Here is a 20399-nt window from a genome sequence, read left to right on the forward strand (position 1 = left end):
TGGCATGGAGAAAAATCATCGAGACTGTCAGGCAGAGATTTATTCATATGCCATATCAAAGTAGTTGTTTTCCCTCGCATCAGTACAAAACATGAATGCGTTTTCTAATATTGCATACCCTCCCCCTTTCTGCCTTCTCACTATTTTTAGCTTTACATTATAAATGAAAACCAAAACCTACGGAGATTTATGAAGTTCAATTCACTGCTACTAAGCATATACATGTATACGTGCGGACATTATGAAGACACTTACGTTGTTGTGAAATTGCTGTGTGATACTGAAATAAGGATTAAATAGCTATATAAAATGCCAGATTAAGAATGTAAGATTCAATAATTATGAAATAAAGTATGTTGACATATAAAGCAAGTGACATGGGCGATTTAGGGGATCACAGTTGTCACATGGTCAGAATGATAAAAGAGAAAGTTCAAGTTAAGCCACAGGCAATTACAGGGTTACTGAAGTTGAGACAGATATAGACCCCTGCTAAACTAAACATGTCCTTTTTAAAAGTTTTGAATTATTTATATGTGTCAGTTCTGAAAACTTAAAGGCAGAAATAAACACGACAAGAGCTAGAAAAATGATCAAAGGCTTCTTTGCTCAATTCAAATTGTTTTCCAGAACTATTGAAGCCTACAGATGCGCAGAAGTTCTTACCAGACGATGAAGAAAATTATCTAGATGCAACAAGTTTACAAAATTTCATGTATTTGTTAAGATATGGTTTGCATAAAACATGATAAACTTTCTGCAATGCTTGCACCCTGATATTCCAACATTATTGCATTACCAGCATTGACATATTTCATTTGTTCATATGTGAGACATAGTGTGTGCATAACACTGTTTTTAAGGACAACAAACCTTCTTTATGATAACTTGATATGTGAATACATCTCTTTTATGTTCTAGGTAAAACATCTTTATTAGATACAATTAATACGTACAAATTTGATGATAATGCTTCAAGAAAAGCTAGATTGGACTTCATGCTAAATGCAAATGGAGAAACAATTTTCCAAACTGCCGACAAGGTTCAGCCCCTGCCAGAGCTATGGGCCATTAAAAGAGCAGAGCAGATGTTCAGCGATGGATTCAGTGCATCAGTGAAGAACAAAGAAGGTAAGCTCTATATTGATTGCCTGGACAAGAGCTATGATAGAGAAATATATGATCTGTTCACGAAAGCTTGCCAGAGTGTATTATTAATTTGAATTACATATAATCCTCGTACTATTTGAAGCTGAGGAGAAAGCATTGTTCAGCATATTGATCGCCCATGGGTTTTCATCATTCCAGAATTAACAATGGAAGGTTGAGCACATTAAATTTTTGTGGTAATGATAGCTAAATTGTATTTTCTAGTAACTTTAGCAATATTATTCATTAACGTTTGATGGTTTTTAATATATATGTGTCAGATTATTTTAACATTAACTTACCATCCTTTGTTTCCTGCAGCTTTATAATGGTATAAATGTTTTGTATCAATTATCTGTAGGCTTCAAACAAATTATTCAGATGGCATGATGGAAATTCCTTACATGCTAAATGATCCTATATGTTAGCATTGCCCATGTTTATGTTGATTTGATTAGGTAGGTTTGCTATGGCTTAAAAGGTTTGGAAAGCAATGGCAATATATTACTTCTTATAGCAGTATATTTTCCATATGTGAATAAGGGTCATTAAAATATTCAAGCAGATGGACAAAGATTCGCCATATTTATTTAATGATAAGTCCACTACAGTGTTTAAAAATATTTTGCTAGATATTTACTTATGATGGTATTGTCATACAAAAAGTCTGTCTCATACTTAATGACAGTTTTATCATGTTGGGACTCAGTCTTACCACTGCAGAAATATTGTATGTTAACAATGCATAGACTACTTAATGTGAGGAAAGTGGTAAAGATGCTAAACGTTCAGTCAGCATATAACACCAGGTCTCTTTTTCTTCATTTTATGATCTTTATTGTGCAAAATATCTGAAGTTATTTGCATTGTATTGTTGAATGGATTTAAGATTGATTGACTTTTACACATATACTTATGTAGTACATCTTATGCATGATTTTCAGGTATCACATTTAAGAATGGCAATTATTAGAGCTCCTCTCAATAAAGTTGGAAGTGTGCTGAAACAAAAAAAAATCATGCCTGCCTCTGTTTGCTGGTATTGCCTTGGCAATACTTAGGTTATTTCATATATGGGCAATTACATTATAGTCTCAGTATTATTGAAGGATAATTCCTAAAGTCCGTGATAATTGAATATGCTACATTGGCTCTTTTGATTGTTTTGAGTCTTATATTAAGTTATAATTATTCTGGTGGCATTATTCTTAACTTTCACTTCCCATATTTAACCAGTGATAAGATAAATAATGTTAGCCTTGTCATCCTTTTATTTCAGAACTATGCCGAACATCTATCTAAGGGCACCGATCACGGCTATTGGTCTCTGGGTATCATCATGTACCACCCATTACCTGTCATCGGTCCTTAGCATCCAACTGCAAGCTTTACATTTTCGGCATATCACAAGAGAGAAAGAATTTTAGTGATCTGTGCTCTAGGAATATTGGGTTGATTTCACACAAACCCCAGCCTTTCCTTTCTTCCCTTATAGCTCCTATGGGATGTTGTATCACCCATTCACAAAAAGTGACTTGATCTTTACATAGATGATGCCTTAGATGGCCATGCTTAGTAGCAGAGAGGTCCCTTTAAAGAGATGGGTAGAATTCAGACTGGCTTAGACATTATGATTCAGTGACCTTATCTGGTTGTGACAGGGAAAGGAAAAGGATGGGGGCATATCTTCAACTTGGCACTCTAAAAGAGCTGACAAGTAGTCCCAGCCTCCTAGATGGTTGGCTAGTAGAGACAGGCTGATTGCCATTGAGGAGCAAATGGAGGAAGCAATCCTTATTTCCATGAGTTATTTTGGGTCGGGTACGGGACGAAGATGTGTTGTCTGACAATGGGTGACTTGAACTAGTTTGCCGAGTGACCCATGGACAGTTTCCCCTCCTCAGCTGTGCTTATGCACCTCTCTGCAACATAGGCAATAGATCTGAAGAGGAAGTGTGAACATTTGATAAAACAGTAAATTAGGTTTGCTACAGCCCTCTATAGCCCCATTCGACTTCTGCCCAAAGTCTTGGATTACTGACTTCAAAACAATGCTCTTTCAACTGGAGAGACTTTCTGTTGTGATGTATTAGCCAGAATATAATTTGCCCTGTCAGTATTTAGTAGTAAGATAGCTTGCTTAAAAGTTTGACAAAGACCAAGATGTCGCTAGGCGGCATTAAGGAAAGGAGGTTCTATGGACTTGCACGCATTCTTGCCATGCGTTCGTCTTTCTGATATACTAATGTATGCATGACTAGCCCTTTCTTCTCGAGGGTCGGTGGTTCTTTCCGGGGTTTTCCCGGGTTCTTCCTCCACCATTAATACTGGCTGCCATGTATAGCCTATCGTGTGCTGAAAAATGGCGTTAAACCCCACAAGAACAACAACAACAAAAGCCCTTTCTTCACAGGTCTTGTTGGGCATCGTGGATACCATATTGTTCATTTTGGTACAATGGGAGATCAACTGATTGCCCTTTCGATGATCCCCATCCTATTTCACCAGATGCATATATTCTAATTATGGGAATATTGTTCTATGATTGTAATGCCATTTTCGGCACATGATTGGCTGTAGATAGCGGCTAGTATATTTGGTGGACAAAGAACCTAGGGAAACTCCTGGAAGGAGCAGCTATTTACTGGAAGCTGTTGTCAGGGTTTTTCACTTTGGCTGAACCGAGACTCAAATAAACATAGAGGTGAGAAAGTCATTAATCTCGGCCACACTGGGCCCCACTTTAGGGAAGAGATACATGCCCTCCAGCAAAGGTTTGTTGTGGACTGTGTACAAAATGTTCAGTAAACAGCATCTTACTTCCGGATGTCTCCAGAAAGGCAGCAACTGTCATCATATTGTAGACGTTTTTGCCTGAACCAAGTTTATTCATATAGAGAATATGTCCTCAGTCACCTCACTGGAAATATCTCTCGTTTTGCCTTGGCTAGGAGGCTTACAAATTTTGAGCTGTGCCTTTTTACCCAATTTACATTAACTGAGCTATCACCAACTCAACAGCATTATTGGTGTATTCATTGCCCACTTTCTCCATTCTTTTGAAGACTAATTGATGTGTATCTCCTGAAGGATACTTCTCTCTGTTCTGAGCCGGGAAATATTGACTCTAACCATCTCTTAAGACCATGTATATGTATAGATGAGCTTCCTAACCCATGGACAGGACAGACAATATCCTATCTCTACCGATGGTTCTTCAAACAAATTGTTATGTCAGCTTGCCAACAGCTTTGACCTTCTGGCATTTTTGTCTCCTTGGTTGAGTTTGTTTTATTTGTATTTCCTCTGCAAAGTTATTACATATGTCTCTCTTTGGTGTGTCCTCCTGACGAACTATTTACTGCACAAAGATCTTATATCGGCCAGGTATCCTCTGGAGATGGATTGTAATCAACACTTAAGGTATTAGTCCATTCTGGCTTGATTATTGTCTTGATGCACAATGCATGCATTCCAACCATTCCTACCTGCATACAGATTCGTCAAATTTAGCGTAGGGCGTTCACATGGAGCCAGAATGGATCATTCTTCAGGATCATGGTCCAGGAATGAAGCTCCTCTTCCTATATAAATAAGGAGGTGATTGCAGTGTTTTATTTATAGCGGAGATGTTTGTAAATAAAATACTAAGTCATTGCATCATAGGTTTCATTGACAACATATTGACTGTATTATTCCTCAGGAAACAAGAAAGTTCACTTCCTCTTACTTTTTGTGGAGTTGTTTTTACATTATGTGGTATTATCAGAATGGATCTCTCTGCCCATTATATTCTGGGAAAGAAAGAAACCTTTGAGTGCCAGTCTGTCCAGGATGTCAGAGTGGTTATCAGGAGTTTGTCAATGCACCAAGTTGTCATAGAATCCTTCTTCAGGCTGTGCGGTAGACCAATGTTGGACTTTTGAGCGGCTAGACTGTATAAGAAACACCCCATTTATATCTCCTCTGCTCCAGATCTTGATTTGCTGACAGAGGAGATACGTACGGTCGCAGCACAGGTAGTCTTTCTACACAGCGACCCACATATTCATGCCTGGCTAATCTTCTATAATCACTATGCCAGAACAAGATTTTAAGGATGGTTGCCAACTACATCGTTCATGGTGCATGGATGGTTTGTGTCTCAAGTGAAAGATAAAGCGGGGAGAATCTTCTGTAATCATTGCAGTAAAAACACATTGATACATGCCGTCCCCATTTGAGCACAGTGTCCAGATGCGGTTAGGTTTCCACTATCATGAGGTATACATCAACCCCTTTGCATATGCTTAAATGTTCAGAATTCGGATCTTTAGTTTGAACCTTTTTAGAAGTTTCAGAACTTATAAGTTTTTCGAGATGCAGAGACCATTTCTTTATCACTGATGTCTATCTGAAATACTTCTTGTGTTGTTTGGACTTTGTCGAAATCCTATTATAAATCATTTAGTGAAGTTTCCTTTGAAAACCTTATGGTCAAAGCAGTCTTCCAGTTTTCATATTTGTATGCGAGGAAAGACTGTGAATTGTATGTCCTTTTAATAGATAACGGAGATTATAGATAAGTGGTTATTATGAATCTCTTTCTTTAATATGTTAGCTGGTTAGTTGGCAATGAACCAGCTTTCTTCTGTAGCGATACTTACTCTCAAGATCCACAGTCTCAAATGTGCAGGGATTGATCACAGTAGATTAATATGTATAGTTTGCGGTCTTAGATTCTTTCTAGCTACTTCATCAAAGAGAAAGAATGTTCGTCATCATTTCTTCGGTGCATCCACTGTTTCCAGGTAGATTGTCCTCGCTATTAAATGATCTTATCAGTTCCTAATGGAGAGGGATTTTTCTTTTATGAAACTAACGCATCAAACTGGGGCCTTTGCCACTACATGAGACTATTTCAATCAATCAGCAATGGTGGACATGAATAGAACCATATTTGGCGCTCACTCTCTACCTTTTGCTTTTGTAATGCATATTGCCTTGCACACTAGAGTGAAGGGAATATTTTTCTTGGATTATTTGTTATGGTGCAAAAGAGACCCAGGCTGAAACCAACTTACTTTAAAGAGCACCCCTTCTGCTCATAGTTTTTGATGCCATCAGACTCCCTCCCAGCTAGCTAATTCAGTAAGGCAATAGTGACAGGTATTGTATATTTATGTTAAAATGTATTTATAAGGGATGAGAGTAAACTATTGTAAATTATGCAATACTTATCTGTAACTATTGCAAGATTCCCTCCTTCCACTATGCTCTGACGTTTGGTTTTATTCTGGATCCAAGTAAAGAGTTAAGTGTTCAGCATGGGCATATGACATAGGCTACAAGACCATCATTCCCATCATAGTGAGGTGAAGGCATACACCCTTCAGAAAATTTAATAAAGCTGATTTATGTCATCCACACCATCCGCACCCATGTACTTTTATCCTGTCAAACATGCCTTTTCATATTTGGATAGAATCATCATGATATTAAATTAATTCAATGTATGACATGATATCATCTTTTAGAAACGAATTATAGAGTCATACCACATCTTATCTACATAAAGAAAGAAGAAACATTTGAATTTTGGAAACTGCATAAGTTGAACAAGCTGTTTATTTTATTTCAGGATGTCCTGCAAACAAGACAAGCTTGATTCCCATGGAATATATCCTTAAAACATTTGTCATAAAAAGTTATGACCAGGATCTTCTGGGCAATGATAAAAATACAGCACCCCATAATGTGACTAGTTACACATCCCATAATGTGACTAGTGACACACACCAGAATGTGTTACTTTGCCCAGAGCTTAAAACTGTTCAAGACGTTGCATACCGTAAGTATTTGCTTATTTGTACTGTCTCAGTTTCAAGTGCAGCTGATTCTTAACTTTTGTAGCAAAATTGTTCGTACATTGAGGCTTGTTTTATAATTGAAAACCTTTTAGCTTGATGCGCAATGAATTCTGAACTCTAAAGTTCAATTTGTCCATCATCCATGCTTTTATCATGTATTTATAGCTTCTCGTGGGTCGGTGGTTCTTTCCGGGGTTTTCCAGGGTTCTTCCTCCACCATTAATACTGGCCGCCATGTATAGCCTATCGTGTGCTGAAAAATGGCATTAAACCTCACAACAACAACAAAAAAAACCATGTATTTAGGGAGCACTCACCAATTAATATGTACTTTAGAGAGAGTGACGTATGTAAGGTGAAGTAGTTTGCATTTAAAATATGCACAATGGAGAGAATGTTGGCATATCTATATGCTACAGTAATGTATGATATTTCTTTGGATATTGTACTTTTGGAAATTTTACATGATTTAAGCACACTGCTAACTAAAATGACTGCTCCCTTGTGTTAAAAAATCAGCCTGGAATAGTCTAAAGTACACTATACATAGCAGCTATTAAAATAGGGAAAATGAATTTTGCCAGTCTAGACAATACCAGCTTCTGAAAGTGCAATGAATGAATTACCAAATATGTAAAATGTAAAAAAAAAAACGTTATCGGCTCTTTTTTTTACAATTTACCTCTGAAGTTCAGGAAGTGAAAATGACCAAGTAGAGCTAGCACTTTTTTGAAAGGTTCACATTTAAAGTAAGGCCAAGCTGTATACTCTATAACCCATAATACACCCATCAATCATACATCAAAATAAAGGGAATTAAAGGTTCTTTTACTTATACCTAAGATATACAAGGTCTTTTTTAAATAGCCAGTATAACCAGTGAGGAAAGTCGGGGAAATTCTTTTTCTTTAAAATCTTAACCCTATGCAAAATGTGAAACTGTATAGCGCCACCTTAAAGCAAATATAAAAATGTTTGCAATTTTTTTTTTATTTTCATATAATTATGTATGATGTTCTGAATAAAATGGTACATTCATATTGATGTTAAGCATGAAAATAAGCTAATTATGATCATTTTTCTCTTGCTTACATAATTTGCCATGAGGCATGTTTGTGTGAGTAGTGAACTTTAATGATGGGGAAATTAGAAGTCTTAGAATATAGAAATATAGTCAACTTAAATTTAAAACTGTTGCAATAAGTGACAGAAATATATGGTGAAAATGTTTCTTTTCATTTATTTGTAATGAAATGAAAAAAATAAATGATGAGAAAGTGAATTCGCTTCTTCCATATTAAACAATAAGCAAATATTTTACACTTTGACCTTTGACCTTTATGAACCTGATGAGTTACCTCCATTTTCAAATTGTAAAATTCATTGTTGATATCTCAGAAATAATTCTGGCTAGTTTCATGTTCCTGTCATTCAGCATAACATTGGTTGCTATGTTTACAAAATGTAACGTGCATTCTTAAAATAGCTCACTTTTTATCATGGGGGGCGGGCTGGACTTGTTAGAGACTCTGACACTCATAAATACTGTTCTGTGGGGGGAAAGGCAGGAGAAATATTCAAAAGGATTGTTTTGATGCTTGCGACTTAAATGTTTCAGGCATATAACATAATTAAATCATACAATAATAATACCTATATTGTCCTTGTGGGGGCGCTCACCAGATAATATGTATTTTTAAGAGAGTGACGTATGTAAGGTGAAGTAGTTTGCATTTAAAACATGCACAATGGAGAGAATGTTGGCATACCTATATTCTACAGTAATGTAATGTGGATGATATTTCTTAGGATATTGTATTTTTGGAAATTTTACATGATTTAAGCACACTGCTAACTAAAATGACTGCTCCCTTGTGTTAAAAAATCAGTCTGAATTAGTCTAAAGTACACTATACATAGCAGCTATTAAAATAGGGAAAATGAATTTTGCCAGACTAGACAATACCAGCTTCGGAAAGTGCAATGAATGAATTACCAGATATGTAAAATGTAAAAAAAAACGTTATCGGCTCTTTTGTTTTTACAATTTACCTCTGAAGTTCGGGAAGTGAAAATGACCAAGTAGAGCTAACACTTTTTTGAAAGGTTCACATTTGAAGTAAGGCCAAGCTGTATACTCTATAACCCATAGTACACCCATCAATCATACATCAAAATAAAGGGAATTAAAGGTTCTTTTACTTATACCTAAGATATACAAGGTCTTTTCTAAATAGTCAGTATAACCAGTGAGGAAAGCCGGGGAAATTCTTTTTCTTTAAAATCTTAACCGTATGGAAAATGCGAAACTTTATAGCACCACCTTATGTATACTATTGAAAGTAATTGTTTTGTAAAGGATAGTCTGAGTACCATACACAGTAAGCTACCTTAACGACGGACCTTATTATCAGGTAGTATTTCCTTTTCACTAGCGAATGTCAGTGGCAAACCTCGTCACTTTTCTGGTGGTGGCAATTAATATTTTGTATTATAATGTCTTGAAAGTGATATATATTCCACATCTGTCATTGTATCCATCTGATACATTGATATAATGTTTTCCTGACGTAACTTGATGTGCGAAAAGTTTGGTTTGGGGGGGGGTGCGTAGTAAGTAAAGAAGAACCATTATCACTGCTGTACTAGATAATGACCATTTGGCAGTGGTGTAACGGATGAAGTTTCCTTAAACTTGAGTTACTTACATATTTTAATAACAAAAAATAACCATAACCATATTTTTTAAAGTAGTAGCATAGCTTAATGATGCAGTGACCTAGTGATTCACTATAGTCAGACCTAGTGGTTCACTATAGTCAGACCTAGTGATCCAATATAGTCAGACCTAGTGATTCACTATAGTCAGACCTAGTGATTCGCTATAGTCAGACTTAATGATCCACTATAGTTAGACCTAGTGATCCACTATAGTCAGTGCCTTCAGTTTAGCTGATTTGAAAGATATTATTAAAGTTTCTTATTATTAAAGATATACATAATGTTGGACTTACTGTAGACAATGGTTTTGCACACACCACGTGCAACATGCCATAGTAGAAAAAAGGAACCTTGTAAATTATTTGCAAATAGCTGTTATTGTGTTTATTTCTCGTAAACATTATTCAGTGAAGCGTTTGTCTTCAAAGATCCTGTACATTACAAAGATTATTGCTTTGTCATATATGTTTAAATATACTTGTCATAGAGCAGAACAGCCTACATAATGACCTTTCATCCATTGTTCGATGTCCTTTTGTACAAGTCTGATATTGATTCTCCTTAGCAACTGAGAGTGTTGCTACCTAACTTTATAAGACACATTAATTGTTAGGTCTAGTTGGTCTTAAATGAAATTTGTGTCCCTTGTAGATCCAGTGTTTCCACCATAGCATCCATTAAAAAAATATATTCATTGCCACAACTGCCGTGAGTCAGTTTACTGAAGTAAATATATAGTATATTTTAAGTACATTGACAAGTCTTAAATGTTGAATTCCCCTTATTGTGGTATATGATTGATGGATATAATTTGGGTTATGCAGTATACAGTTTGGCCTTAACTTATGCGCATCTCTCAAAAGACAGGGAGTACCACTTGGTCAATTTTACTTCCTGGATTTAAGTGGTAAATTGTAAAAATCTAGCCGATACAAATTTTGTTTGTCTTTTTTATACCTCATTTCTTGCTTTTTCGGAAGCTAGTATTGCCTACTCTGGCAAAATTTATTTCCCCCGTATTAATGACTGCTGACATTAGTTTACTTTAGATCAGTTCAGGTTCATTTCTCGACCACATGAAAGCAGTAATTTCAATCATCTGAATGCTTTAAACAGCACATTATTTTTTTTAATACACATCTGCCAGTAAAGAACTTTCTCTCCCAGTACAATAAATTAGCACAGAGAGAATGCCAACCTTCTCTCTACTGTACTTGTTGCAGCTTCACGCAACTTACATATGTCTCTCTTTCAGAAATACTTAAAATGGGAGGAATAAATGAAGGTGAAATTGTGATAATATGTTTTCTCAATGCACATAGGCTCCCATAAAGAGATTCAAACATAAAGTTACCCAAATGTGTCACTGAAAACTTTACAATTATGCCAATAATGAGTTAGTGTTTTCAAGGTCAGAGAATCTTACGGTACCAGAAAGCAGGTTCTACCTGACCTTCTAGTCAGCACGGAAGAGAAGCAGCAGACAGATTCAAAAAGAGCTTATTGAAACTGAAATGGTTTCAGAATGACAAGACAGAAAAAGGGCACGCGAAAGAGAATGAGGCATTGGTTCTACCATCATTCGAGATGGAAATGAAAATACTGTCAGAGTGGAGTGGAAAGAGCATGCCTTGAAAATGTCTACTTGAAAAAGTTTTTCATTTCTCTCCATTTCTTGAACCAAACTTTCTTCTCCATTGAAAAGTTGATTGCATTAATATGCATATGTATATCTTTATTTAAACTATAAAGACAAACCAATCTGCATGATTTCTGAAGGTACTTATAAATGATTTATTGTCGTAGATATGATCATTGTTTACTAAAAATTTATATGCTAATTCCCGTGGAATGTATTAAATTGGATCAGAGATCAATATATTTGTTTACATTATTTGACTTTTTTCTCCACTGCAACATGATGTAAAGTACTAGATTTATTTTCTTTGTTTAACTATTTCAGAGGAAAAAGATTTTTGTGCAGAAACTGTTTCTGCAGAATATGGAAGTAAGTACCAATAATGCCCAAAGAATTTCTTTATGCATTTGGTTGAATTAAAATGCTTTTATATTTCTTACTTATGATTATAGATGCTGTTTTGTTTTGTTTGCATAAAGCTGTTATGCATTTTCCATGTGCTGTTCAGTTCCTTATATTAAACTTTGCTATCCTTTATATAAATTAGAGCAGCATTTAGAAATTTCGATTAAGCATAGCAAAGTTTTATATTTGTCTGAATTTCAGAATGTAAAGAAACCAAATCATTCGATCTTTTGATATTTTATTCACATATAACATTAACTTAATTAACTACCCTTCTATGTCTATTTTGAAAATTCGTTTTCTTTTATGATAATGTATTATAAAACGTAACATTCACGGATGATAACATATATCATAGAGTGATGAAGTTAATGAGTTATTTCAGTGCCAGTGGACATTGCAATGATAATGTTATCTGTGTCTTAATCTGCTAACATTGTTGTGCTTGCATTTACTAACTTGACTTCTTTAGTATACTGGGAATGTAATTTCGTCACCTAAAGGATGTCTGTATTCTGAATTAGGCTTGATATTTTTTAATATTCTTAAATACATGTGCAAACACTGTAAATTTCACATGAAAATATGCCATGTTAGAAATGAAATCTTTACCATTTATCTTGTCATTATAACATCTTCACTACTCATTGTCAAGCTGGTCCTAAATGCAAAATGTGCAGATCTAAATAATACTAAAACTGTTACGGTGGACATCTTGAAAATCATGTTATAACTATTTATATTGAATGATTGTAGATTGACCTCTTATGATATCTAAATTAAAACTGTCAATCAAAAATACCACACAATGGTAATGGTGGCTATCTTGAAAATCTTGTTATCACTCGTCCACTGTAACGGATTTTGACTAAATCACTGTTCTCTGTATGCAATTTGGTCCTAATGAAAGAGATGCCAATGCAACCTCACAAAATTTGACAGATCTTGTAAAAGCTATTTCTCCAGACTGGCTTGTGGGAATCATGAAATCCATAACAACCACGGAAACATTTTTGGCCCTTTAAGTGAGCAGTATTGTTTTAGAGTGTTATCCCTAATTAATATTTTCAATACCCTTGCCCAAACATTTTAGGTTGTTGTGTTGCTTGTCCATTAGCATTGGTTATTTGAGCTTTTCCCCAGCATATTACAGCTGTATGTTGATCTATTCATATTTGGCATAACTTTGTAAGGCCTTAATTTGTTGCTTCATATCCATCATTTAACAGTTGCCGGATCTTTGCATGAGTGCATGATACCGCAAATATGTCTGTACATTAACATATTTGCCATATTTTTATTCAGTATATTTTGTGCTGCATGTAGTATTCATTTGCATATTGCATTAGGCAGAATCAATTAATAATTTTGTACAATTATTTGATTTCAGAGGCACATCAAATACCATGCTGACTTCTGTTACACTAATCTTTGCGTTTACATTTTCAGGAATGCTATTCCCTTCTATGATAGTTATATTAATAACTGTTAGATATCTAAAGTGAAGGCATCCATCTCAATGCTTTGATCATTTGTCAACAATTTGGTTCCAGAGCATATTTTCAGCAAGGGTTTAATGATTTCAATCAAGTTATATACTGATGAACCTCCGATGAATTTCATGTATAGACTTTCACATCCTTATTTAAAAGAGTTATTGCCTTTCTCCTAGCAGGTGCTTTCTGCAGTATAGTTTTACAATGGATTGCTTTATTTTAACCAGATTTAGTATGATGTCTTTAATGTTCTGTAAAATATATTAAATGTTCGAAATATTCTCATCCTGTATGATAGGAAGCGTGTGTTCTTAACTAATACACTAATCTGGGTAATTTTAATTACTACTTGCATTGACATTTAACTGGGCAATCATTTTTAAATACTAGCGTTTGTAAATCATACCTTTTTAATTGCAATTAATTGCTATCAGTTAAAACTACCATGTTATCAACATCCCTTTTTTACTTTCAACATGATTACATTTTGTTAATAATATATAATTCCATTTTCTGCGTGATTCTACTTATTACTACAAGATTACATTTTCTTATTACCACATGATTCAATTTCCTTATTACCACATGATTCAATTTCCTTATTACCACATGATTCCATTTTTCTTATTACCACATGATTTCATTTTCCTTATTACCACATGATTCCATTTTCATGAAATCTGTTTAGGACCTTTAATGTTGTACATTTTAGAGACATAAAGGGCAAGTTTGTTTGATCTGTATAATGAAATTTAAAAAAATGCATAAGTGAGCTGATTTCCCAAACAAACTGCATAGTAAGTGATAAAATGTAAAGATAATTGAAGATAATTTGGCTCTACAAAGACTTATAAATATTCAAACTGTTTATGCTAAATTGTTAACAGCTTGCATGAGAAGCAACAGGTATATGAAATTATTCCATATCAGTAATTTTATCCTATGTTGAAAACTAAGAGAACACGTGGGCCACATTAGATCTTCTACTTGCTATTATAACACACGTGTGCTTTACAAAACTTTATATATTAAGTATGTACCATCAATGTTCAGAACGTTTTATGAAGGGGAATGGATTGATATACATGTAAAAATACCCAAAGCATCATTTGATTTGTCCAGTTGTACAGATGTAATTAATTTGCTTGTTTGGATTTGTAGAATGTTTTCTGAAAGTTATGGAGAAGAAAGGGAAAGAAACACCTATGACAAACTTACCAGAAGTTCCACACACACAGATGATGCAGATGCAGGCACAGAGTCCAACTCAAATACAGAGTACCTCCCAAGCTGGAAAATATCATGGTGAACAAATGTTAAGTTCGCAAGAATCCAAAGGTCGAGGATGTGCGAGTGATAGAACAGCTGAATCTTTGCCAATTGATTCTGATGGTTGTGAAGAGCTGTTCAAAGACTGTAAGCAGTATTTCAGAAATGGAGACCTGGAAAGGGGATGGCACAAGTTGATTAAGATCCTTGAGTTCAAACACAAGTATCGTACTAACAAGAAGATCAGGAAGAATATTATTGCATATATTGTTCAAAAACTAGGAGAATTAACCACAGATGGTAAAGTCTATATATGTTTAAGTGATATTATTGATACATTCGTAATTGTTGTTTTTCTTTACCTCAGGAAATGTTGCAAAATGTGAGGCATTGTAGACGATATTTACATCCTGTCATCTATTTTTCAGTCTATGAAACTATGAATTGCATTACGTTTTCTCAAATTTTACTTGACTGGTGGCTGAGGTTTTATGTGTTCCTGTGGATTGATCATCATACTACCTCATATAATAAGGGTGCTAACGCTTTGATTATGTTGTTACTAAATATTTATTTTCTTACCCATAGTTCCATCAGCAATATCCATTTTATTGATTTGATTTTAGCCACAAAAGAGATAGATGTCATCTGCTAACTTACATTTGAGTCAGACAAGAGAATCACCTGTTGGATAAAGGGATTGGTACCAAATCCCACACTTCAATTACGGTACTAATTCCGCAGCCACTCCGGTGTTCTAAGTGGTTAGGGCATCCTCCCTGGATGTGGAAGGTCACAGATTCGAACCCCATCAGAATGATAATGTGACTGGGTTTGACATGATGCTACATGTCTGTGACATGATGCCCCAGTGCTAGATATTTCTATTAACTGCCTTATTGCAAACATTGTAGCGATATAACTTAAAAATTATTTAACTTTCGTCAAAAAACAAATATCATATCATGTTTGGAAGTACACTCATTTGGAAACCTCACAAAACCAGTTTCCATTTTTGTCCTGTTTACGTTTGGAGTGATTTGAAGTTTTCTTACAGAGAGAAGTATAATTAATATCCATCTTTAACTCTCATCCTCCCTACCTATGACAAAAGGTTCACACTTCATTGGTCTATCTCAAGCTTATGATATGCATGACTGTGCAAGTTTTAGTTTTATTCATAGACCAGGAGAGCTTATGGGATGGTCTGTTTATTGTATATCCGTCCATTAGCCGCTCCTCTTAAACTACTTAGAGGATTGCAATGCAATTCTATGCACACATTTATCCTTTGGTCAGGTTGGTCCTAGATGTAAATGCTGCTGCTCGGGCATCCAATATTGCTGCCACAGCGACCATCTTGAAAATATTGTTATAGATAATCCTTCAATATGAATGATCATTTCAACATAGAGTTTTCAGTAAAAGACAATCCATGATGTTTAGCTAGTCAGAAATGAAGATGGTGGTAATATGACATCCAGTATGACTGCCACAGCAGCCGTATTGAAAACTTGTTACTGCTACTTCTCCTAAATGGAAAGAAATATCTTTAAAAAAATATTATATCTACTCCTCTCCAATTGCTATTCAACAGGTTTTCAGAAACAAATTTCTTATTATACCTATTTGGTCCTAAATGAAAATGGTACCGGTCTTGCATTCAATTTGGAAGCAGTGATCGACTGTCTTAAACATTTTGAAGTCACCACAACACCACCTGCTGACATGCTGATTTCAACAAAAGACTTCTATTGATGTAAATAATAATTGCAAATAATTATGGTGCCGAGTGGACAATCACTGGCTATAACAAAGCAGATTTTTTTATGTTGTGCTATACCAAACGAATTTGAAAATTTATATATTGTTGAAGAACATCAGAGATAGTTTCAACTCCTGACAATCAATAGGATAAACGACCTTATCTTTAATTCCTTTAAATTATTTTCACAAGTAGGTAGTTAATCTTTTCAATGTACATTTGTTTTGTAACCTATTTTTAGAGGGCATCAATTCAGTTTTTGTACTTGACTTAGTATATGATTCCTGTCAATAATTACCATTAGGTCATTTATGTTTATTATTGTAGACATTTCCATTAACATCCACATCACGGTAAGGTTACACAACACTTGAACATGTATTCCGTGTATATGTTATAAGTGTGCTCTCTATAATAACAAGTTTCAACACAGTGGGCAGTCCTCCTATGTGCGCAGGATGCAAATGTTTCAAGGTGGCAGAAGATATTCAGTGGTATATGTCATATGTGATATTCAGGTCATCCTTGTGACAGATGGAACATGTATTGTCGACATTCTTAGGCAAACACTGAAGCCACGTTCTTGAGGAAGTGAGGAAATGAACCATTTAGGGAGAGGATGCCATCATTGTTGCTGCATTTAGCAATGTTTGCTGGTGTGGCAGAAACATGCAAGGTAGAGAGTTCACTAATCCAGAAGAAAATCAAGGAGGCCATCATCAAGTTTGCCCACACCCCTGTCATTGGAACATATCGTCTCCTTAATATATATAGGACACATTCCTTACAGTTAGGACAGGTTCTGGTACGACCACCACAGATGCAAAGTCTTGAAAAACCTGGAAGTGAGTATATCCTCTATTTGCCATAATAGGACCTTGCATTCAGAGGTGGACCAACAGTCAATAATGGTTCCAACATGAATTCAACAAATGTTTAAAGGAAACTGTTATAGCGATCCAGTACTTAGTACATCAACCCAGAATTATATTACTGCCACAGAACAGATTACCCCTATATAGAATCGGTCTTTTGGTATCACGATAGACTCTTGTCAGACCATTACCATGACAGATTCTTGTCGGTCATGTGACATTACACTCGTTTGTTGGTGAGATGCTATTATGAAGCTAGTGTTGACCCAGTGCAATTATGAAGCCATTTTTATCTGGTGCAGTGGTGTACAGTTACTGATAGGCGGCATTATTGTACCATATTCGCCCATTGCCATTGTGACAGACCCATACGGGTCTGGACTCGTACACATCCGCTACAGTAGAAAAATAAGTATGTATGGCAATTAATGCCAATCCCATTATCCATGGGGAGATCACTCTTGCTAGACATTCACATAGGTGGACGTATGATTTTTAATACTTTTGTGACTAAACTCCAAGTTTGACAGGACTGGATTTGCATGCTTATTACTATACTTATATGGTATTATTAGTTAAACATTACCAAAGACACATATTGAATTCAAAAAATGGTTTTGGGGTAAAATTACATTTCTTTGGAACTTGAACTCATGGATTGAGGAAGAAGTTTTATTGTTTCCACCAAAGGACCATTGTTTGGTGAGTATTTAAATTCCTTGTTTGTTGCAAGCAAGAAATCCACAAAATATGGTACCTCATGAAAAATAATGACTTCAGTGTACACTGGAAAAAAACATAGCTATGCCATGGCAAAGTAGGACCTATACTGGGCATTAAACGGGGCTTAGTCTGCTTGTATTGTTATTTTGTCTTGTTTAAGACAGAATCATTTATACATTGCATGTATCTCTTTTAATAAATCTGATCTTAAGCAACCACCTTTTGGAAGCATGGACAGTGGCACCTGAAAACTGGTGGCTGCTCAACAGAGGTTTATTACAGCAAGAATTTAGGTTTCAATACATTAAAAGGTGTCTGATAAGTACAGGTGATCCACTTAATACAGTTGAACGTTAAAGCAGTCTGAGTATTTTTCAACAGATATTCCAGACAGCCTTTTGACCATGTCAGATGCAATGTATTGTAAAGTCATCAGAGGGCTCATGAATCGATCGATGTGGATACAAATGAATGCTTCTATCCAAAAGTACTGCAACAGAAATGGTTCTGAAACAATGAGGAAGTTTGCAAGTACTGTTAATATTGTGAACAAGGTTATCAAGGACAAAGCACCAGAGGACATTAAATTGCAGACTGTTAGTTTGATGCTGGACATTGGAGTTTCACTTAATAAATATGGTAAGCATAGGAATATACATGCTGTGGTATATTTAAGTCTTGGGATTATGCGTTTCCACAATATCTAGATCTTTTGAAAACGGATGGTAATTCCATTAAAATATTGTTGTTTTTTATCTAAGGCTCCTTTATGTTAGCAATCCTGTAATGGTGAATGTCTCAGACTTTTAATTAGCCGTGAATCTATAACAAAGGACAATTCCCTTAAACCTGGTACCATAGAACATTGGGAAGGACTATTGTCATCTTTCAGAACATCACTTTTATTTATCACATGTTAATGACTTTAAAAAGCTCTTACTAATTTTCACCACTGTAAAAAATGAGAAAACACACTTTACCATTTGCCGATGAATTGAATTATGTCTAATTTGGTGACAACACATTTTTGGTTTCTATATATGTATATACTGTGCATACTCTTATGTTATGGTTTTGGACATTTGTCCATTCATCTAAAACTGTACCGATGTCACTTTTGGCCGATTATGCCAATACTGCTTATAGCCGATTATTATAATTACCAATACCGATTATTAGACCGACTATTTCAAGAAACTGCCTGTTATACGGTTTGTGAAAGCACTAGCACTTGATTGACAAGTAAACAATGACTTATTTTTGTTATAATAACTAACAATGCCTAAAACGGGTGCGGACTTTTGTCAGCAGATAAAATATGGTCTCAAGCTACCATACATGTGATTACTATTTCCCACATTTTATATCCCACCTTATTTCTTATCGTTAACTCATATATGCAAATGAAACTCTTTACTAAATAACATATTTATTCCGAATTAGTTTTTTGGGGGCACATATGCTCTGTTATATGTTTCTTCATTCCTTCTTTCAATTTAATGATGGTAATCTACAGCATTCAGTGATCATTCATGTGATTCATGAATCAGTTCACTAACAAGCAAAGCCTGTAAAGCACGGCGAAAAAAAAATTCTGGAGATGTACTTTGTGAAGCTAGTCATGGGGGGCGGGATTTAATTCCTGAATGCGTGAAGTCGACGGTCGCACCATACGTCACTTATCTTACATTGCAAAGTATGATTTTAGGATTTTAGTATTAAAATGTCATTATCTAAATAAAGTTTCTTACAAAACTATTATTTGGAAAATAATATACATAATATAAATATGCTTAATACCTGATGTTTCTATTAAAAAAGAGACTGTAGGAAAGTAGATATTTTACATTTGATAATGCACTTATTTCAGGTGACAACAGTTAGATCTATGTAATAATGGTGATGCGCAATTCAAAGACCATGGAAGTAGTGCAAAACAGTCATGTAATGATTTATTTTGTAATATTATGGCTATATTGCTTGTTGTCAATAAAGTAATAACTATCCCATCTTTTTCAATTTGCATTGCCTATTACATTAATGATCTTGGAATAATATCCACTACTTATTCTGACAACATTTTTTGAAAATTGGCAACAAAATATTGAGATTGGTGAATGATTGGAGACAACTTTTGAAAAGCCAGGACCATCCATCTATGAGTATGCTGGAAGTTCAACTGCCACACGAGGCCTCATTGCCTGGTTGGCTGCTGTGATTAGGATGAGTGCATGCATGGTATTGATAATTTATTGTGAGCAGACAATCAGCGGTAGTTTAGAAAAAGTGTGTTAAAAAGTATTTACTTCTAAGAATATACCTTATTTCAATTAACCACCAAATCAAATATTTATTCCTTAATTTCCACTATTTAATTCTGATTTAAAACTCAAGCCACGTCAAGATGAATCTCATGATTAAATTTATATTTTGGAAATTTGTTTACATCAGCACCGATTATTTCTGCTGGTACAGATTGTTCCAATAATCGGTCTGATTAAGAGTATA

General features: G+C 35.0%; 2 protein-coding genes across 2 annotated transcripts in view; both read left to right on the forward strand.

Moving 5' to 3' along the window:
- The first annotated feature begins 927 nt into the window (after positions 1 to 927).
- LOC149787098 (uncharacterized) lies at positions 928 to 15581 on the forward strand. The gene is made up of 4 exons (XM_089977614.1): positions 928 to 1131; positions 6770 to 6979; positions 11683 to 11727; positions 14421 to 15581. Exons 1-4 carry the CDS (start codon positions 999 to 1001, stop codon positions 14912 to 14914), a joined length of 882 nt encoding a protein of 293 aa, XP_089833740.1. The 5' UTR covers positions 928 to 998; the 3' UTR covers positions 14915 to 15581.
- Positions 15582 to 16363: 782 nt separating this feature from the next.
- Positions 16364 to 20399, forward strand: part of LOC149787099 (TPR and ankyrin repeat-containing protein 1-like) — a 59747-nt gene continuing 55711 nt past the window's right edge. The window contains exon 1 of the mRNA XM_089976046.1: positions 16364 to 18590. Coding sequence (XP_089832172.1) covers positions 18296 to 18590 — 295 coding nt within the window. The 5' untranslated portion in view covers positions 16364 to 18295. The remainder of the gene's footprint in view (positions 18591 to 20399) is intronic.

This window comes from Sinohyriopsis cumingii, chromosome 12, assembly GCF_028554795.1.
Source record: "Sinohyriopsis cumingii isolate HCF-2022 chromosome 12, ASM2855479v2, whole genome shotgun sequence".
Taxonomy (NCBI): domain Eukaryota; kingdom Metazoa; phylum Mollusca; class Bivalvia; order Unionida; family Unionidae; genus Sinohyriopsis; species Sinohyriopsis cumingii.